The following is a 17956-nucleotide window of genomic DNA, read 5'->3' on the forward strand; positions in this document are numbered from 1 at the left end:
CACAGAGCAAAGAAAAGATAAACCACTGAACACGAGGAGATTTAACGACTGGATGAAAATCTGATGAGAACCAAACAATAAGAGATCAGTTTAAAAACAGCGCCTGAAGAGAAGCTGATACAAACCTGCTCCTGTGAACGGACCTTCTGACCATCACACACACACACACACACACACACACACACACACACACACACACACACACACACACACACACACACACACACACACACACACACACACACACACACACACACACACACACACACACACGTTTTTTTTTGTGAAATGTGAGGACATTCCATAGGCGTAATGGTTTTTATAATGTACAAACCGTATTTTCTATCCCCTTACACTGCCCCTAAACCTACCCATCACACACACACACACACACACACACACACACACACACACACACACACACACACACACACACACACACTGCCCCTAAACCTAGCCCTCACAGGAGACTGTGCAGTTCACTTTCTGTGAAAAAAAACTTGTTCTGTGTGATTTATAAGCATTTTGAAAAGTGAGGACATGAGGAACGTCCTCATATTTCACCCTCTTTTTGTAATACCCATGTCATTATACACATTTGTGTCCTGATATTTCACAAAAACATGCCCACACACTCACACACACACACACACACACACACACACACACACACACACACACACACACACACACACACACACACACACACACACACACACACACACACACACACACACACACACACACACACACACACACACACACACACACACACACACACACACACACACACACACACACACACACACACACACACACACACACACTCACACTGCCCCTAAACCTAACCCTCACAGGAGACATTCTGCATTTTTACATTTTCAAAAAAACATCACTTAGTCTGATTTATAAGATGTTTTCCTCATGGGTACCTAAAAATGTCTCCACAAGGACGAGGATTTCGGATATTGCCATCTTTGTGGGGACATTTTGTCCCCATAACGTGGGTATTACCAGTCCACACACACTCTCTCACACACACACACACACACACACACACACACACACACACACACACACACACACACACACACACACACACACACACACACACACACACACACACACACACACACACACACACACACACTCACACTCACACACTCACACACTCACACTCACACACACACACACTCACACACACACACGCACAGTCGCCTTGAGCATTGTCCTGCTGAAGTCTCAGTTGTATATGAGCGTGTGGAATTGTGGGTATTATCTGTCATTAATGCGGCGCTCTGGTCTCCGCCGGTGTAATTGACTGAAACCTCTCCAGCTGAACGAGAGAGTTATTAAAACACTGAGGGATCCGAGACGTTCTCAAAATCAATCAAAGCGATAGAGTTCTGGGTTCCGGCGACCCAGCGGCCGGCCTCTCGTCTCACACACGACTCACAGTAATTAAACTGACACGGAATAATTTAATTAGCTTTATAGAATATGACATGTAGAAATGAACTCAAAAGCTGTACCGCTGATGTTGGAGGAAGCGGCTCGTACCGTTCATCCAGAGCTCCTTCCACAGATCAAGAAGAGTTAGTGGAGCAATGAGACGACTCTCATCCTCACTTACCGTTAGCCATCCTGGAAAACACCAGCAGACCTGAGGACATCATCATCAACACACACAACCGTTCTATCACTCCACAGAGAGGAGGAAGAGAAGAAAGGGCAGAAATCAGAAACACAGTCCAGTCCAGTCCAGTCTGGTGGTGGCGTGGCCTGATTTACAATAACCTCCTGGAAATACTAGTGGACACACACACACACACACACACACACACACACACACACACACACACACACACACACACACACACACACACACACACACACACACACACACTCACCAATGCATTGCTCAATGGCAGAGATGGACGGATGGATGGATGGAGAGAGGGAGGGAAGGATGAATAACAGAACTGGGGAGGAATTCAACCGGTGGTGTGTCTCAAACGTCATTCTGTCCAGCGCAAACACTCGTGACTGTAAATCATAGATTCATAAACACCAGCGGCCGCATTCACGAAATCTTCTGAAGAAAGAAGTGAAGAACATTCTTAAGATCAATTCTAAGAAGTTCGTAAGAGCAATTCTTGAAAAAGTTCTCAAATATTTTCTTAAGAACATCTTAATTTTTTTACTTAAGAAGAAAATAAAAGGTGTTATTTTATTGAAAGGTCTTACTGAAGACTCGCTGAATGAAAAACACCTCAAAGCTCGTCATTTTGCGCTTCCTGTAGATTACCGGAGATATCATCATAAGTATGCAGATTACCGGAGATATCATCATAAGTGTGCAGATTACCGGAGATATCATCATAAGTGTGCAGATTACCGGAGATATCATCATAAGTGTGTAGATTACCGGAGATATCATCATAAGTGTGCAGATTACCGGAGATATCATCATAAGTGTGCAGATTACCGGAGATATCATCATAAGTGTGCAGATTACCGGAGATATCATCATAATCAGTGTTGGGGAAAGTTACTTTGAAAAGTAATGCATTACAATATTGCGTTACTCCCTTAAAAAGTAACTAATTGAGTTACTTAGTTACTTTTTAAGAAAAGTAATGCGTTACGTTACTTTTGCGTTACTTTTTCTCAGCTGGGCTGGGCTTGATTTTGTTTTTGTTTTGTTTTTAAACAAAAAAGTTATATTTTTGTGCAACGGTAAAGACCTCTTCATACCCTAATGTAGGTAAAGATGCGGTGATGAGGTAAAGATGCAGATTCCCTCATGAACACTAGAGGGCGCAGCTCTGGATAATGGAGAAGAGATGCAGGAGAAAAAAGTTTGACCAATAAAAACAAAAAATCTAGTCACTTTCATCATCAAATGCGTCATTCTCACGCATGCGTCGTGGAGACACACACGGAAGACAAGAAGAGGTTGGATAAAGTCGTTATTTAGATTTTTTTGCGCACAAAAACTATTGTCGTCGCTTCGTAAAATGATTGTAGAGTCACTGTGGTGAGATGGACTTTGTAACGACGTTTTTAGTGCCTTTTATGGGTCTTGTGAGTGTAAATGTACTGAATGTCAATGGAGGCCTATCTGAAGCCTTTCTCAGCATCAGCTTTACACTAAAATATCTTCATTTGTGTCTGAAGATGAACGGAGGTCTGACGGGTGTCCAACCACATGAGGCTCAGTCATTAATGACACAATTTACATTTTTGGGTGAACTAACCCTTTAAGAATAATTGTATTCTTAAGAATGTTTTGTGAATCCGGCCCCTGGTGCTTTTCTGTTTGAGAACATTTGCTTCTGATCACGAGAGGAGCCACCGGTAAAGTGCTCGCCGTTCTCTGATTTGAATAAAGCGTGTGGAAATGAACGGCGCGTTGTTGAACTCCCCCACAGCTCATAGTGTGTGTGACGCTACTCGTTTGTTCCTCTCTGAAAGTGCAAACCACAGATTAAACATCCAATCAGGGGTTCATCCTCTGCTCCCACAGCCTATAGGAAAACACGGTTCTGGAGTCCCAGGTCTGACGGGGAACATGAGTGGATCAGTCCGGTTCCCCAGTGAAAGACTGTGGACTGAGGGCTCACACATACTTGCTTGCGCTGTGCGCTGGTTGATCTCGTTGGTGAAGGCTCCGATGCCTTTGTTGGACACGGCCGCCAGAGAGAAGGTGTAATCGGTGTTGGCGCGCAGACCCTCCACCACATACGCCGTCCTGGGCTCAAAGTTCCTCTTCTCCTGTTTGATAGAGAGACGCTTTCAACACGATGCCTTTGAAAACACATCATTGGCCCCCGAAATGTCCCGACCCTCACCTGAACGCCGAGCTCTGGAGATTTGTAGATGAGTTCGTAGGCTTTCACGGGCTCTTTGGAGTACGCGGGTTCCCAGGTCAGCTCCACACTGGTGTCGGTCACTTTACCCACCTGGAACTTCCCCGGCTGCCCAGGAACTACAACAGAGAACAGAAACACGTTAGAAAGGGGTTTGGAAATCAGGGACAGGACGATGGAGCGACACTAAAGGTTCTTTCACACTGGACAGGTTTTTAATGCGCGAATAATTCGCGCGATGGTTTTATTTTTTGATCAGCTGTTTGTGTAATGAGAGCTTTCACACCGAACGCGAATGTGCTGTGGCGAAAAAACGATGTTTATTTTTTTCGTTTCGATGTCGATTTTTTTTAACACTCGCAGCGACACAAAAGGCTTAAACCAATCACATACAAGGAAACAAAGGTGACGAAATGTCCAGTTGATGTCACTAGACATTCAATCAACATTAACCTTTGCCAGGTGTCGCATTTCTCACGAGATTACAGCTGTAGTTGTGTTTACAGCTGTACAGATGCAGCTGTGTTTGCCCACTATAGGCTACAGATATTATAATCAATACATTGATTTTTTTTTTTTAATCTAATTGCGTCCGCGACTATTGAAAGTGTGTTTCTGTCAGTACGACTGTGGCACTTAAATGTTTACATTGTGACTCAACTGGAAACACAGCAGCTCCGGATCGAGCCGTTCCTTTAGAGAGAGAGAGTGTGTGTGTGTGTGTGTGTGTGTGTGTGTGTGTGTGTGTGTGTGTGTGTGTGTGTGTGTGTGTGTGTGTGTGTGTGTGTGTGTGTGTGTGTGTGTGTGTGTGTGTGTCGTCAGATGCGCTGATACCGTCTCTGTCTAGAGGAGCTCCTCAAATTGTCCCACGGACATTTGAAAGTAAGTTCGGAACCGGCCATGATAAAGTTTTAGCTCCTGTACAAGATTAGCTTCCTCCCCTTCAGACTCTCTGTTCTTTAAGACTGGCTGCACCCAAAACCTTCTTCTCTGTCTTTTAAAGAAAATTAAAAGCTCGTCTCCACTGAATGATTATGTGTCCGTGTTTCTCAGCTGTCGCTGCGAATGTTTTGGAATGTCGGAGCTCTGAAACGTCGCAAACTCGCGTCGCGGCTGGTGTGAATGGTTTTAACGCGAACTATTCGCACACGAAATATTCGCTTTTTCGTTACGCGTCCGTTGTGAAAGGGCCTTAAAGCAGCAGTGCAGAAATGTTCCCATTGATTTCAGGGCTTGATATGAACTGTTTTCCTCACCAGCCGCTGTGGCTAGTGGTTTTCCAAAGTTACTAGCCACTCAACATTTTCACTGGACACAATTCTGACATCGATACCATTGGGTATCATGCTTTTAATATTATCTCGATATTATCTCTAATATTATACACTCGACGCAGAAGTATAAACTGGCCTTTAATGTGATACTTTAGTGCGCAAAAACACACACAAATAACCACTTCATTCAACAATCTCTTCTCTTCCCTGTCGCTCTCTTACGCTATTTATTGGGCTATTCACAAAGTCCAGCGCTTCCTAGTTTTACGGAAAAACACCGGCTCGGCTATTGGCCGAGCACGATCACATGATCACATGCGTTGTGGTGCTTGTGTGAATCGCGTAGAAGACTGGCACGGGGAGAAGAGATTGTTGAATAAAGTGGTTATTTGAGTTTGTTTTTTTGCACTAAAGTATTCTCATCTCTTCATCACATTAAAGGGATAGTTCACCCACAAACGAAATGTTTATGTTGATCTGCTTTCCCCCAGGGCATCCAAGATGTAGGTGTCTTTGTTTCTTCAGTAGAACACAAATTAAGATTTTTAACTGTGATATTGCAGTGTGATAGTCGTATAATGATGTCAATGGGGATATTTTAGAGTATGAGAGCAATGAGAGTAAAAACACACACACGAATCCTTATTAAACCTGCGGCTCGTGGCGACACATGAACGATCGGTTTCTGCGAGAAACTCAACAGTATTTATGTTATTTTTTTACCTCTTATCAGAAGAATGTCATCTAGTATTCCCAGCGCCCTAACTTCCGGCGAATGAGGTCAAAATACTGGCACGATCAAAGATATAATATACGTAGATGCCTCATTCGACTGATCCACGCAGGCACTAATGAGGAATCTATGTATCGATCTATGATCGGGGCCGGTATTTTGACATTATTCGCCGGAAGTGATGGCGCGGGGACGGCTGATGCAGAGCCATCGAAATAAATGAAATACATTTTTAAATATGGATATTTTTCTTACACAAACGCATCGATTCGCTTCAGAAGGCCTTTATTAACACCCCAGAGCCACTGGAGCAGTTATATGATGGACAGATGCACTTTTTATGGACTTCAAAAACAGAGCAACTATTACTGCTATAATAATGCTTGGATTAGCCTGGACTTTTGTAATATAACTCAGATTTTATTCGTCTGAGAGAAGAATGTCATACACACCTCGGATGACTTGAGGGAGAGTAAATCATGGGCTAATTTTCATTTTTGGGTGAACTATCCCTTTGAGGCTGAACCGCTGGAGTCACATGGGCTATTTTAATGTCTTTACTTCCTTTCTGGCCCTTGAGAGTGTTCATCACACTGCTTACTATGGAGGGGTCAGAGAGCTCTGGGGTCATCAAAGCTGATGCTGAGAAAGGCTTCAGATAGGCCTCCATTGGCATTCAGTACATTTACACTCACAAGACCCATAAAAGGCACTAAAAACATCAATACAAAGTCCATCTCACCACAGTGACTCTACAATAATTTTACGATGCGACGACAATAGTTTTTGTGCGCAAAAAAAAATCAAAATAACACCTTTATCCAGCTTGTTCTTGTCTTCCGTGTGTGTCTCCACGACGCATGCGTGAGAATATGACGCAGATCCGGCGTTCGGACACATGACCCAGAAGAGATTTGTTCACGAGCAGAGGAAGACGCGCGTATCTCAGCTGTTGAATTCTACACTGATCGTGCTTTAGGTCTCAAAATGGGGCTAAAGTGTGCATTTCATGGATTCCCGAACGCCGGATCTGCGTCATATTCTCTCGCATGCATCGTGGAGACACACACGGAAGACAAGAACAAGCTGGATAAAGGTGTTATTTAGATTTTTTTTGCGCACAAAAACTATTGTCGTCGCATCGTAAAATTATTGTAGAGCCACTGTGGTGAGATGGACTTTGTAACGAGGTTTTTAGTGCCTTTTATGGATCTTGGAAGTGTGAATGTACTGAATGCCAATGGAGGCCTATCTGAAGCCTTTCTCAGCATCAGCTTTACACTAAAATATCTTCATTTGTGTTCCGAATATGAATATGAGGTCTTACGGGTGTCGAACAACATGAGGGTGAGTAATTAATGACAGAATTTTCATTTTTGGGTGAACTAACCCTTTAATGTCGAGCCCTGATTGATTTTGAGTTTTCAGTTATACTTTATTGAGAGCCGCATTTGAATGTCACAGGATTGTGTTACGGGGAGATCCCGTTTACCGGTCCAGGCATTCCTACAGGAATCCGTGTGATCGGGAGTTTCCCCATGCAGACTCAACTCAACGGCTTAGGGTCGATTTCCTGTGTTTCTCTACAACTCACCTCCAGGTCTCACTTTGACGTGAACGGGGTCCGAGAAGGGTCCGTCCCCCACGGATGTGAACGCCAGCACACGGATGGTGTAGGTCTCTGACGGCACGAGGCTGTGGATGGTGGTGATCATGCTGTCCTGAACGTTGTGGATCTGCCAGTTGCTCATCGGCTGCGAAGGGTCCATGGTGTAGTACACTCGATAGCCCTTGATCAAACCGTTGGGCTCCTCGGGCTCGTCCCAGCGCACCATCACCGCGTTCTGGGATATGATGCGGGCCTGGATGTTCCGCGGAGGGCTGGCGGGGGCTTGCTCTCCGGTTCGGGCTTCCACCTTGTTGCTGGGCGGACCCTGGCCGATGGTGTTGACGGCGGAAACGCGGATCTCGTACTCAGTGTTGGGGTAGAGTCCACCGATGCTGTAGCGGGTGGTGGTGATGGAGTCCACCGTCTCGTACTTGCTGTCCGGGGACTTGGCGCGGTACTGGATGATGTAATAGGAAACGGGGTCAGGGTTACCAGAGTCCCAGGTGATGGTGACGCTGGTGGGGGTCGTCTCTGTGACGATGGGGGTACCAGGAGCTCTGGGTAAAGCTGAGAGAGAGAGAGAGAGAGAGAGAGAGAGAGAGAGGACAACTGCATTGCTCAAAGGTTGATCTTTCCTCAGGAGATTCTCAGGCTACATTAATACAAATAGATTTGAAAATGGCATTTTCATTCCATGCATGTCCCTAACCCAAACGCAACTGCCCTTAGCAATTTTATGTCATTTTTGCATCACATGACTAAACATACGTCATCGTTTTCAAATAGCTCAATTATAAACTATATTAAACTATGAAAGTGTTGTGCCGCCTGCCTTCACACACACACGAGCTTCCCATTCTCAATCCGTAGGGTTTAATATGGAGTCGGCCACCCTTCACAGCTTAACAGCTTCAGCTCTTCTTTCCTCAAGGTTTAGGAGTGTGTTTATGGGGATTCTTCATTTGTGATGTTGGACGAGAAGGCCTGGCTCTCAGTCTCCACTCTAATTCATCCCAAAGCTGTTCTATCGGGTTGAGGTCAGGACTCCAGTTCTTCCACACCAAACTCCTCATCCATGTCTTTATGGAGACGCTTTGAGCACTGGAGCAGTCATGCTGGGACAGGAAGGGGCCGTCCCCAAACTGGGCCCACAAAGTTGGGAGCATGAAATTGTCCAAAATGTCTTGGTGAAGCATTAAGAGTTCCCTTCACTGGAACTAACCCCTGAAAAACAACCCCACCCCATAATCCTTCACACTTGGCACAATGCAGTCAGGCGAGTCCCGTTCTCATGGCAACCGCCAAACCCAGACTCGTCAGACAGAGAAGCGTGATTGGTCACTCAGAGAACACGTCTCCACTGCTCTAGAGTCCAGTGGCGGCGCGCTTTACCCCACTGCATCCCACGCTTTGCATTGCACTTGGTGATGTGCGGCTTGGATGAGCTGCTCGGCCATGGAAACCCATTCCATGAAGCTCTACACACTGTTCTTGAGCTCATCTGAAGGCCACAGAAGTTTGGAGGTCTGGAGCTCTTGATTTTCGCAGTTCACACTACAATGTTTCCGCTTGAGAGAGCATCTTCTAAAAGCTCAGTTATCGCAGGACAGAAACACTCTCTCAATGTAGGCCAAATCATAGAGGAAAAAGAGGGTTTTCAGATGTATGCGGATTTATGTTGAGGCAGCCTCAGTTACGTTTCTCATTCTTCCTCATCTCAATCATGTGTAGGTGAAACAAACACATCTTTCCAAAGCACAAAATGGGAAACTCATGATATTCTTTCCATTTACTTTTGGGGAAGATTGGCAAAAGTGAATAAGCTCACTTTGTGTCCTCATGTTAGACTCGACAAAATGAGATATTTTCTAAACATCATTCTCTAAAGTCTGGAAGCTCTTTCTAGCATACACACACGTTCAACAACTGGATTTGGATGTAAAAAAAAGACTTACACTTCACAATAACTTGCGCCACGGCCTCAATGATTCCCAGGCTGCTCATGGCGACGCAGGTGTAGTTGGCCGACTCTCGCACGCCGTTCAGCTCGAGCACGTTCCGGCCCACGGGCATCTCGTCCTCCGGCGTCAGGTCCTCCGAATTGAGCATCCACTTGACATAGGGCATGGGAGAGCCGACGGCCACACAGGTGATGTTCACGCTCCCGCCCGGCATGATCTCGTGGCTGGTGGGAGGGATGGTGAAGCGAGGGGGGACGCGGCGGACTGGAGCACAGAGAGAAGGAAACAGAGGACAACCAGGTAACAATCACAGCAAATGGATGTTCTGATGAGAGACTCATATTCAAGCTGGCAATGCATCATTTAAGCTAAAAGGACAAGTTGCTAAATATAAGCGCTGACTAGCAGATGGAACGGAATAATAATGTGTTAAGGAGCTGGAGAATCTGCACTGAAGCTAAAGGTCAGAGCCGTGTTTTCTTACAAACTGACTAATGCGCCCTTTCTACTGGCATGTCTCTCAGTTCACAGAAGTTTGAGAAGACGAATGTTCAGCACAGTGGCTTCGGCTGCTCTGTTCTCATTCTGAGCTCAGCTGGGAGGCAGAGGAACTGTAATGATGCATGTTTATTAAAAACCCGCTCTGAGCTTTACTTCCCGTACGAGCCCCCTCGGTTTCCCATAAGCCTTTAGAAACCCCAATGAGATTGTGCTGCCCTCGGGGACCCGCTGAAGCCTTTTCCAGCTCTGTGATCAATAGCTGCAGATATCGACTCTATCGAGCGGCGCTGGAGGGCAGGTGTTCGATTCGGGCTGGTTTCGTCCGCCAGAGCCGGACTGCAGCGCTGCGCGGGTCGCATGCATGCCTGAACACGCCACACACAAACGCTTAAGGGGAGATCACGGGAACACCACGCCAACACACACAGCATGTGTTCAGCACACGTCAACTTAACAGGGTGAAACATTACCGGTCAATATGTTAACTAGTGTCTGATCTGCACTGCAGTAAACAGGCAATACAGCCAGACCGACTGAGTCCAGTCCAGAGCTTCTCAACTGGATTTGCTGCAGGGCATCATATATGATCTGGACTGGATTATCTGTGTGTTTCTGTGACTCTATCAGACCCACCAGTGGAGATGCACTGATCTAGTGTGTGTGTGTGTCTGTGTGGGCATGTTTTTGTGAAATATCAGGACACAAATGTGTATAATGACATGGGTATTACAAAAAGAGGGTGAAATATGAGGACGTTCCCCATGTCCTCACTTTTCAAAATGCTTCTAAATCATACAGAACAAGGTAAAGTGAACTGCACAGTCTCCTGTGATGGGTAGGTTTAAGGGCAGGGGTAGTGTGTGTGTGTGTGTGTGTGTGTGGACTGGTAATCCCTACGTTATGGGGACAAAATGTCCCCACAAAGATGGCAATATCCGAAATCCTTAGGTATCCTTTAGGTCCCCATGAGGAAAACATCTCATATAAATCAGACTAAGGGATGTTTTTTGAAAATGTAAAAATGCAGAATGTCTCCTGTTATGGGTAGGTTTAGGGGCAGTGTGTGTGTGTGTGTGTGTGTGTGTGTGTGTGTGTGTGTGTGTGTGTGTGTGTGTGATGGGTAGGTTTAGGGGCAGGGGCAGTGTAGGGGGATAGAAAATACGGTTTGTACGGTATAAAAACCATTACGCCCATGGAATGTCCTCACATTTCACAAAAACAAACATGTGTGACTGTGTCTGTGTGTAATTGTGTTTTTGCGTGTGTGTGTGTGAGACTGTGTGTGTTTTTGTGTGTGTGTGTGCGGTGCTACATTCTAGGACAAATCAGATTCTTCTGCAGCAGAAACTGCCGTTCCGGAGGGAAATACTGCGTTTACTCCTGGAAAATCTACATCTGACTGAGGAAATAAATAAATAAAAGAGACAGCAAGCAAATGTGAGAAACGATGGAAGTTATGCTAATCCAGTCAGTTAATGTGGAGCGCTGCCAACCCGCATCCAGAAACAGAGATGAAGAGAGAGAGAGAGAGAGAGAGATAAAAGAAAGAGAGACACACTAAGAACAACAGCTTTCTGAATTCTTAGAGGTGTCGTGAAATCGGCAGGTCAACGCCAGATTAAAAACACACAGTGAATCAAAGAGCCGTGGAGAGAGAGAGAGAGATGAGAGAGAGAGAGAGAGAGAGAGAGAGAGAGAGAGAGAGAGAGATGAGATGGACAGAAACAAAGAACCAGGGCAACAGGAAACACTCTGAAACCGGAGATCTTCAAACGCTGATGTCAACTAGATGTGTGTGAACGTGCACAATGCACCACCGCCACGGACACTGTGTGTTTGCTAGTGTACTGAGCGGTTGCTAGGGTGTTGCTATGCACTCATCATTCATCTCTGGAGCTTAAAGAGACAGTTCACCCGAAAATTATCAATCTGTCATAACAGAAGATGTTATTTTGAGAAGTTTTCCACAAAAGAAAGGATGATCATGTCTGGGTGAACGACACCGTTAACAAAGAGCTCTAATAAATCTCAGATCGATTAGAGGAGTCTGCTGTGACTGCGGGAGGAGGAACACGAGTGTCTGAAGCCCAGGCTCTTGTTTCCGCTGCTGTAGGGACTAAAGCAGATCCGTGTGTCTGAGCAAAGCTTTCTGGGATGCCGGGGCTTATGGGGATCAAGCTCTCAAATCTACGACTTCAGCAAAGAGGAAGAAATCCACCTGAATAAAGTTACAACTGCATCAGCTCGCGGTTCGCAGATCAGATCGGCTCAACTGTTTATAGTGAATTCAAGCATTGACCAGAGGACACCCAGAATTGGACATTCAGTTCATCAGAGGCTGTTAATGCGGGTTCATGCATTTATGAGACGCTCGTCATGCAACAGCAGAAACATGCACAGAACACACACATGTGCACATGCCCGAGAACAGCTCCATATGAGTACCGTGTTCTGTCTCGTCTTCCAGCTCACATATAAACATTCTTCATGCAAAGAGATTGAAGATCTTGAGACAAAATGGCCACTTGCTTAGAACAAGAACAAGCATCAGCCAATCTGAAAAATACACTGAAAATAGTAAATACTCCAGTAAATGTGTTGATGTGAGAATTGAGCTGTTAAACGAGACAGAAACACAGATTAGTGGGTCAGTGATGAGGAAAGCCCTTCTGTAGTTCCAGGACTGCATTTCCCAAAAGCATTGTAGAGACCAAACGCTTCGGCTTTCGGGAAACGCAGTCCTGGTCAGTTGTGTCCGTGTGGAATCGGGTGGCATCTATTGTGCAGGAATCACTTTGTGGCTCTTAAAAGCTCGGGCTTCCGGCGAGACGGGAACGATAACCTCGGCACATCTGATCTGTGCACCAATAGGGACGGCTGAATTGGATTTGCCATTGTTAGTCGAGGCCATTACAATGAATTATCTCAAACGCAATCTTTCCTCTGGCTGAGAGGAGAAGCTGAGGCGCGGCGGATCGACTTACAGACATGACATCATCCCGCCATCCCGTTGTCGATTAAACACGGCGTTCAGATTCAGCCACTCAATCACACCTGTGAGATGCAGACGTTTGTCTTTCTTAAACCAGATGAAGTGAGTTTGGCCTCACTGAAGTGCTTTGAAACGCGCAGCATTATTCAATGTGTTGACGTAATTTCCCCTGAAACGGCTCAAGCTGTTAGCAGCTCCTCCCCTTTTTTGAAACAGCCAATAGCGTTTCGTTAATACCACAGTTTGACTAGAGCCTAAGTCAGAGTTTCCTCCTAATCTCTAACCGTTTATCATCATAATCTCCTCCATATCGCTTTGAAATACAGCATTCTGTGCAGAATTTAAATGGGTCCGATATATTTTGTTGTATGCGCCGACTCACTCATATGATCCGCTTGCTCTCTTCTCGTGTCTCTAGTCTAGACTTAGTGTGTTTTCTCCTGAAACTAACTAAACCAGACTTCATTCGCTTCAACTGAAAGCATATTTACACTGTCTGAATCGTTTCCTATCGCATGTATAGTGCGCTATGTGCCATTCACCATGTAGAATATACAGGTGCTGGTCATATAATTAGAATATCATCAAAAAGTTGATTTATTTCACTAATTCCATTCAAAAAGTGAAACTTGTATATTATATTCCTTCATTACACACAGACTGATATATTTCAAATGTTTATTTCTTTTAATTTTGATGATTATAACTGACAACTAAGGAAAATCCTAAATTCAGGATCTCAGAAAATTAGAATATTACTTAAGACCAATGCAAAGAAAGGATTTTTTGAAATCTTGGCCAGCTGAAGAGTGTGAGCATGTCCAGCACTCAATGCTCAGCTGGGGCTGGTTTAGCCTGAATTACTGCAGCGATGCGGCATGAGGAGATCAGACTGAGGCATGAGGAGATCAGACTGAGGCATGAGGAGATCAGTCTGCGGCATGAGGAGATCAGACTGAGGCATGAGGAGATCAGACTGAGGCATGAGGAGATCAGACTGAGGCATGAGGAGATCAGACTGAGGCATGAGGAGATCAGACTGAGGCATGAGGAGATCAGTCTGAGGCATGAGGAGATCAGACTGAGGCATGAGGAGATCAGACTGAGGCATGAGGAGATCAGACTGAGGCGTGGGGAGATCAGACTGAGGCATGAGGAGATCAGTCTGAGGCATGAGGAGATCAGTCTGAGGCATGAGGAGATCAGTCTGCGGCATGAGGAGATCAGACTGAGGCGTGAGGAGATCAGACTGAGGCATGAGGAGATCAGTCTGAGGCATGAGGAGATCAGACTGAGGCATGAGGAGATCAGACTGAGGCATGAGGAGATCAGTCTGCGGCATGAGGAGATCAGACTGAGGCATGAGGAGATCAGTCTGAGGCATGAGGAGATCAGTCTGCGGCATGAGGAGATCAGACTGAGGCGTGAGGAGATCAGACTGAGGCATGAGGAGATCAGTCTGAGGCATGAGGAGATCAGACTGAGGCATGAGGAGATCAGTCTGAGGCATGAGGAGATCAGTCTGAGGCATGAGGAGATCAGACTGAGGCGTGAGGAGATCAGACTGAGGCGTGAGGAGATCAGACTGAGGCATGAGGAGATCAGACTGAGGCGTGGGGAGATCAGTCTGAGGCATGAGGAGATCAGACTGAGGCGTGAGGAGATCAGACTGAGGCGTGAGGAGATCAGACGGAGGCATGAGGAGATCAGACTGAGGCGTGAGGAGATCAGACTGAGGCGTGAGGAGATCAGACTGAGGCATGAGGAGATCAGACTGAGGCATGAGGAGATCAGACTGAGGCATGAGGAGATCAGACTGAGGCATGAGGAGATCAGACTGAGGCATGAGGAGATCAGACTGAGGCATGAGGAGATCAGACTGAGGCATGAGGAGATCAGACTGAGGCATGAGGAGATCAGACTGAGGCATGAGGAGATCAGACTGAGGCATGAGGAGATCAGACTGAGGCATGAGGAGATCAGACTGAGGCATGAGGAGATCAGACTGAGGCGTGGGGAGATCAGACTGAGGCGTGAGGAGATCAGACTGAGGCGTGAGGAGATCAGACTGAGGCGTGAGGAGATCAGTCTGAGGCATGAGGAGATCAGTCTGAGGCATGAGGAGATCAGACTGAGGCGTGAGGAGATCAGACTGAGGCGTGAGGAGATCAGTCTGAGGCATGAGGAGATCAGTCTGAGGCATGAGGAGATCAGACTGAGGCGTGAGGAGATCAGACTGAGGCGTGAGGAGATCAGACTGAGGCGTGAGGAGATCAGACTGAGGCGTGAGGAGATCAGTCTGAGGCATGAGGAGATCAGTCTGAGGCATGAGGAGATCAGTCTGAGGCGTGAGGAGATCAGTCTGAGGCGTGAGGAGATCAGTCTGAGGCGTGGGGAGATCAGACTGAGGCGTGAGGAGATCAGACTGAGGCGTGAGGAGATCAGACTGAGGCATGAGGAGATCAGACTGAGGCGTGGGGAGATCAGACTGAGGCGTGAGGAGATCAGACTGAGGCGTGAGGAGATCAGACTGAGGCATGAGGAGATCAGACTGAGGCATGAGGAGATCAGACTGAGGCATGAGGAGATCAGACTGAGGCGTGAGGAGATCAGACTGAGGCGTGGGGAGATCAGACTGAGGCGTGAGGAGATCAGACTGAGGCATGAGGAGATCAGTCTGAGGCATGAGGATATCAGACTGAGGCATGAGGAGATCAGTCTGAGGCATGAGGAGATCAGACTGAGGCATGAGGAGATCAGTCTGAGGCATGAGGAGATCAGACTGAGGCATGAGGAGATCAGTCTGAGGCATGAGGAGATCAGACTGAGGCGTGAGGAGATTCAAGATTCAAGATTCAAGAGTTTTATTTGTCACATACACAGTTATATACACAATATACAACTGGCAGTGAAATGTAAACAGGTCCGCTCCATGGACAGTGCAAATAACAGTTACAAGAACACAAGGGGAAATTAAAATAGAAATAGAATAAAATTAGAATAAAAAGTATTAACATAAGTAGAGTTATAAATAAATCAAGTAAGATAAAAATAGGAAATAAGATTAAAAAAAAGGAGCATGAGGAGATCGGACTGAGGCATGAGGAGATCAGTCTGAGGCATGAGGAGATCAGACTGAGGCATGAGGAGATCAGTCTGAGGCATGAAGAGATCAGACTGAGGCATGAGGAGATCAGTCTGAGGCATGAGGAGATCAGACTGAGGCATGAGGAGATCAGACTGAGGCATGAGGAGATCAGACGGAGGCATGAGGAGATCAGACTGAGGCATGAGGAGATCAGACTGAGGCATGAGGAGATCAGTCTGAGGCATGAGGAGATCAGTCTGAGGCATGAGGAGATCAGACTGAGGCATGAGGAGATCAGACTGAGGCATGAGGAGATCAGTCTGAGGCATGAGGAGATCAGTCTGAGGCATGAGGAGATCAGACTGAGGCATGAGGAGATCAGTCTGAGGCATGAGGAGATCAGACTGAGGCATGAGGAGATCAGTCTGAGGCATGAGGAGATCAGACTGAGGCATGAGGAGATCAGACTGAGGCATGAGGAGATCAGACTGAGGCATGAGGAGATCAGTCTGAGGCATGAGGAGATCAGTCTGAGGCATGAGGAGATCAGACTGAGGCATGAGGAGATCAGTCTGAGGCATGAGGAGATCAGACTGAGGCATGAGGAGATCAGACTGAGGCCTGAGGCATGAGGAGATCAGACTGAGGCATGAGGAGATCAGACTGAGGCATGAGGAGATCAGTCTGAGGCATGAGGAGATCAGACTGAGGCATGAGGAGATCAGACTGAGGCATGAGGAGATCAGTCTGAGGCATGAGGAGATCAGACTGAGGCATGAGGAGATCAGACTGAGGCATGAGGAGATCAGACTGAGGCATGAGGAGATCAGACTGAGGCATGAGGAGATCAGACTGAGGCATGAGGCATGAGGAGATCAGACTGAGGCATGAGGAGATCAGTCTGAGGCATGAGGCATGAGGAGATCAGTCTGAGGCATGAGGAGATCAGTCTGAGGCATGAGGAGATCAGACTGAGGCATGAGGAGATCAGTCTGAGGCATGAGGAGATCAGACTGAGGCATGAGGAGATCAGACTGAGGCATGAGGAGATCAGACTGAGGCATGAGGAGATCAGTCTGAGGCATGAGGAGATCAGACTGAGGCATGAGGAGATCAGACTGAGGCCTGAGGCATGAGGAGATCAGACTGAGGCATGAGGAGATCAGTCGGAGGCATGAGGAGATCAGACTGAGGCATGAGGAGATCAGTCGGAGGCATGAGGAGATCAGACTGAGGCATGAGGAGATCAGTCTGAGGCATGAGGAGATCAGTCTGAGGCATGAGGAGATCAGTCTGAGGCATGAGGAGATCAGTCTGAGGCATGAGGAGATCAGTCTGAGGCTCTGCTCAGGTGTTATGAGCCCAGGTGGCTCTGATAGTGGCCTTCAGCTTTTCTGCATTGTTGGGTCTGGCAGAGATTTTCCATGGGGTTAAGGTCAGGCGAGTTTGCTGGCCAATCAGGAACAGGGATACCATGGTCCTTAAACCAGGCACTGGTTGCTTTGGCACTGTGTGCTGGTCCCAGTCCTGTTGGAAAATGAAATCTGCATCTCCATAAAGTTGGTCAGCAGCAGGAAGCATGAAGAGCTCTAAAACTTCCTGGTACACGGCTGCTTTGACCTCTGACCTCAGAAAACACAGTGGACCAACACCAGCGCATGACATGGCACCCCAAACCATCACTGACTGTGGGAACTTTACACTGGAGCTCAAGCAATGTGGATTGTGTGCCTCTCCTCTCTTCCTCCAGCCTCTGGGACCCTGATTGACTTTCATCAGAGAACATAACTCTGGCCACTCAGTCCAGTCCTGTCTGTCTTTAGCCCAGGCGAGACGCTTCTGACGCTGTCTGTTGGTCAAGAGTGCGACAGCTGAAACCCATGTCTTGCATACGTCTGTGTGTAGTGGTTCTTGAAGCACTGACTC

At 46.7% G+C, this 17956-nt stretch overlaps 1 protein-coding gene across 1 annotated transcript in view; it reads right to left on the reverse strand.

Moving 5' to 3' along the window:
* Nucleotides 1-17956, reverse strand: part of ptprsb (protein tyrosine phosphatase receptor type Sb) — a gene marked incomplete at its 5' end in the record, with an annotated part of 99991 nt that overhangs the window by 57915 nt on the left and 24120 nt on the right. The window contains 5 exons of the mRNA XM_079820525.1: nucleotides 1561-1644; nucleotides 3633-3777; nucleotides 3855-3991; nucleotides 7474-8055; nucleotides 9444-9713. Coding sequence (XP_079676651.1) covers nucleotides 1561-1644; nucleotides 3633-3777; nucleotides 3855-3991; nucleotides 7474-8055; nucleotides 9444-9713 — 1218 coding nt within the window. The remainder of the gene's footprint in view (nucleotides 1-1560; nucleotides 1645-3632; nucleotides 3778-3854; nucleotides 3992-7473; nucleotides 8056-9443; nucleotides 9714-17956) is intronic.

This window comes from Gobio gobio, assembly GCF_949357685.1.
Source record: "Gobio gobio genome assembly, chromosome: 6".
Lineage (NCBI taxonomy): Eukaryota > Metazoa > Chordata > Actinopteri > Cypriniformes > Gobionidae > Gobio > Gobio gobio.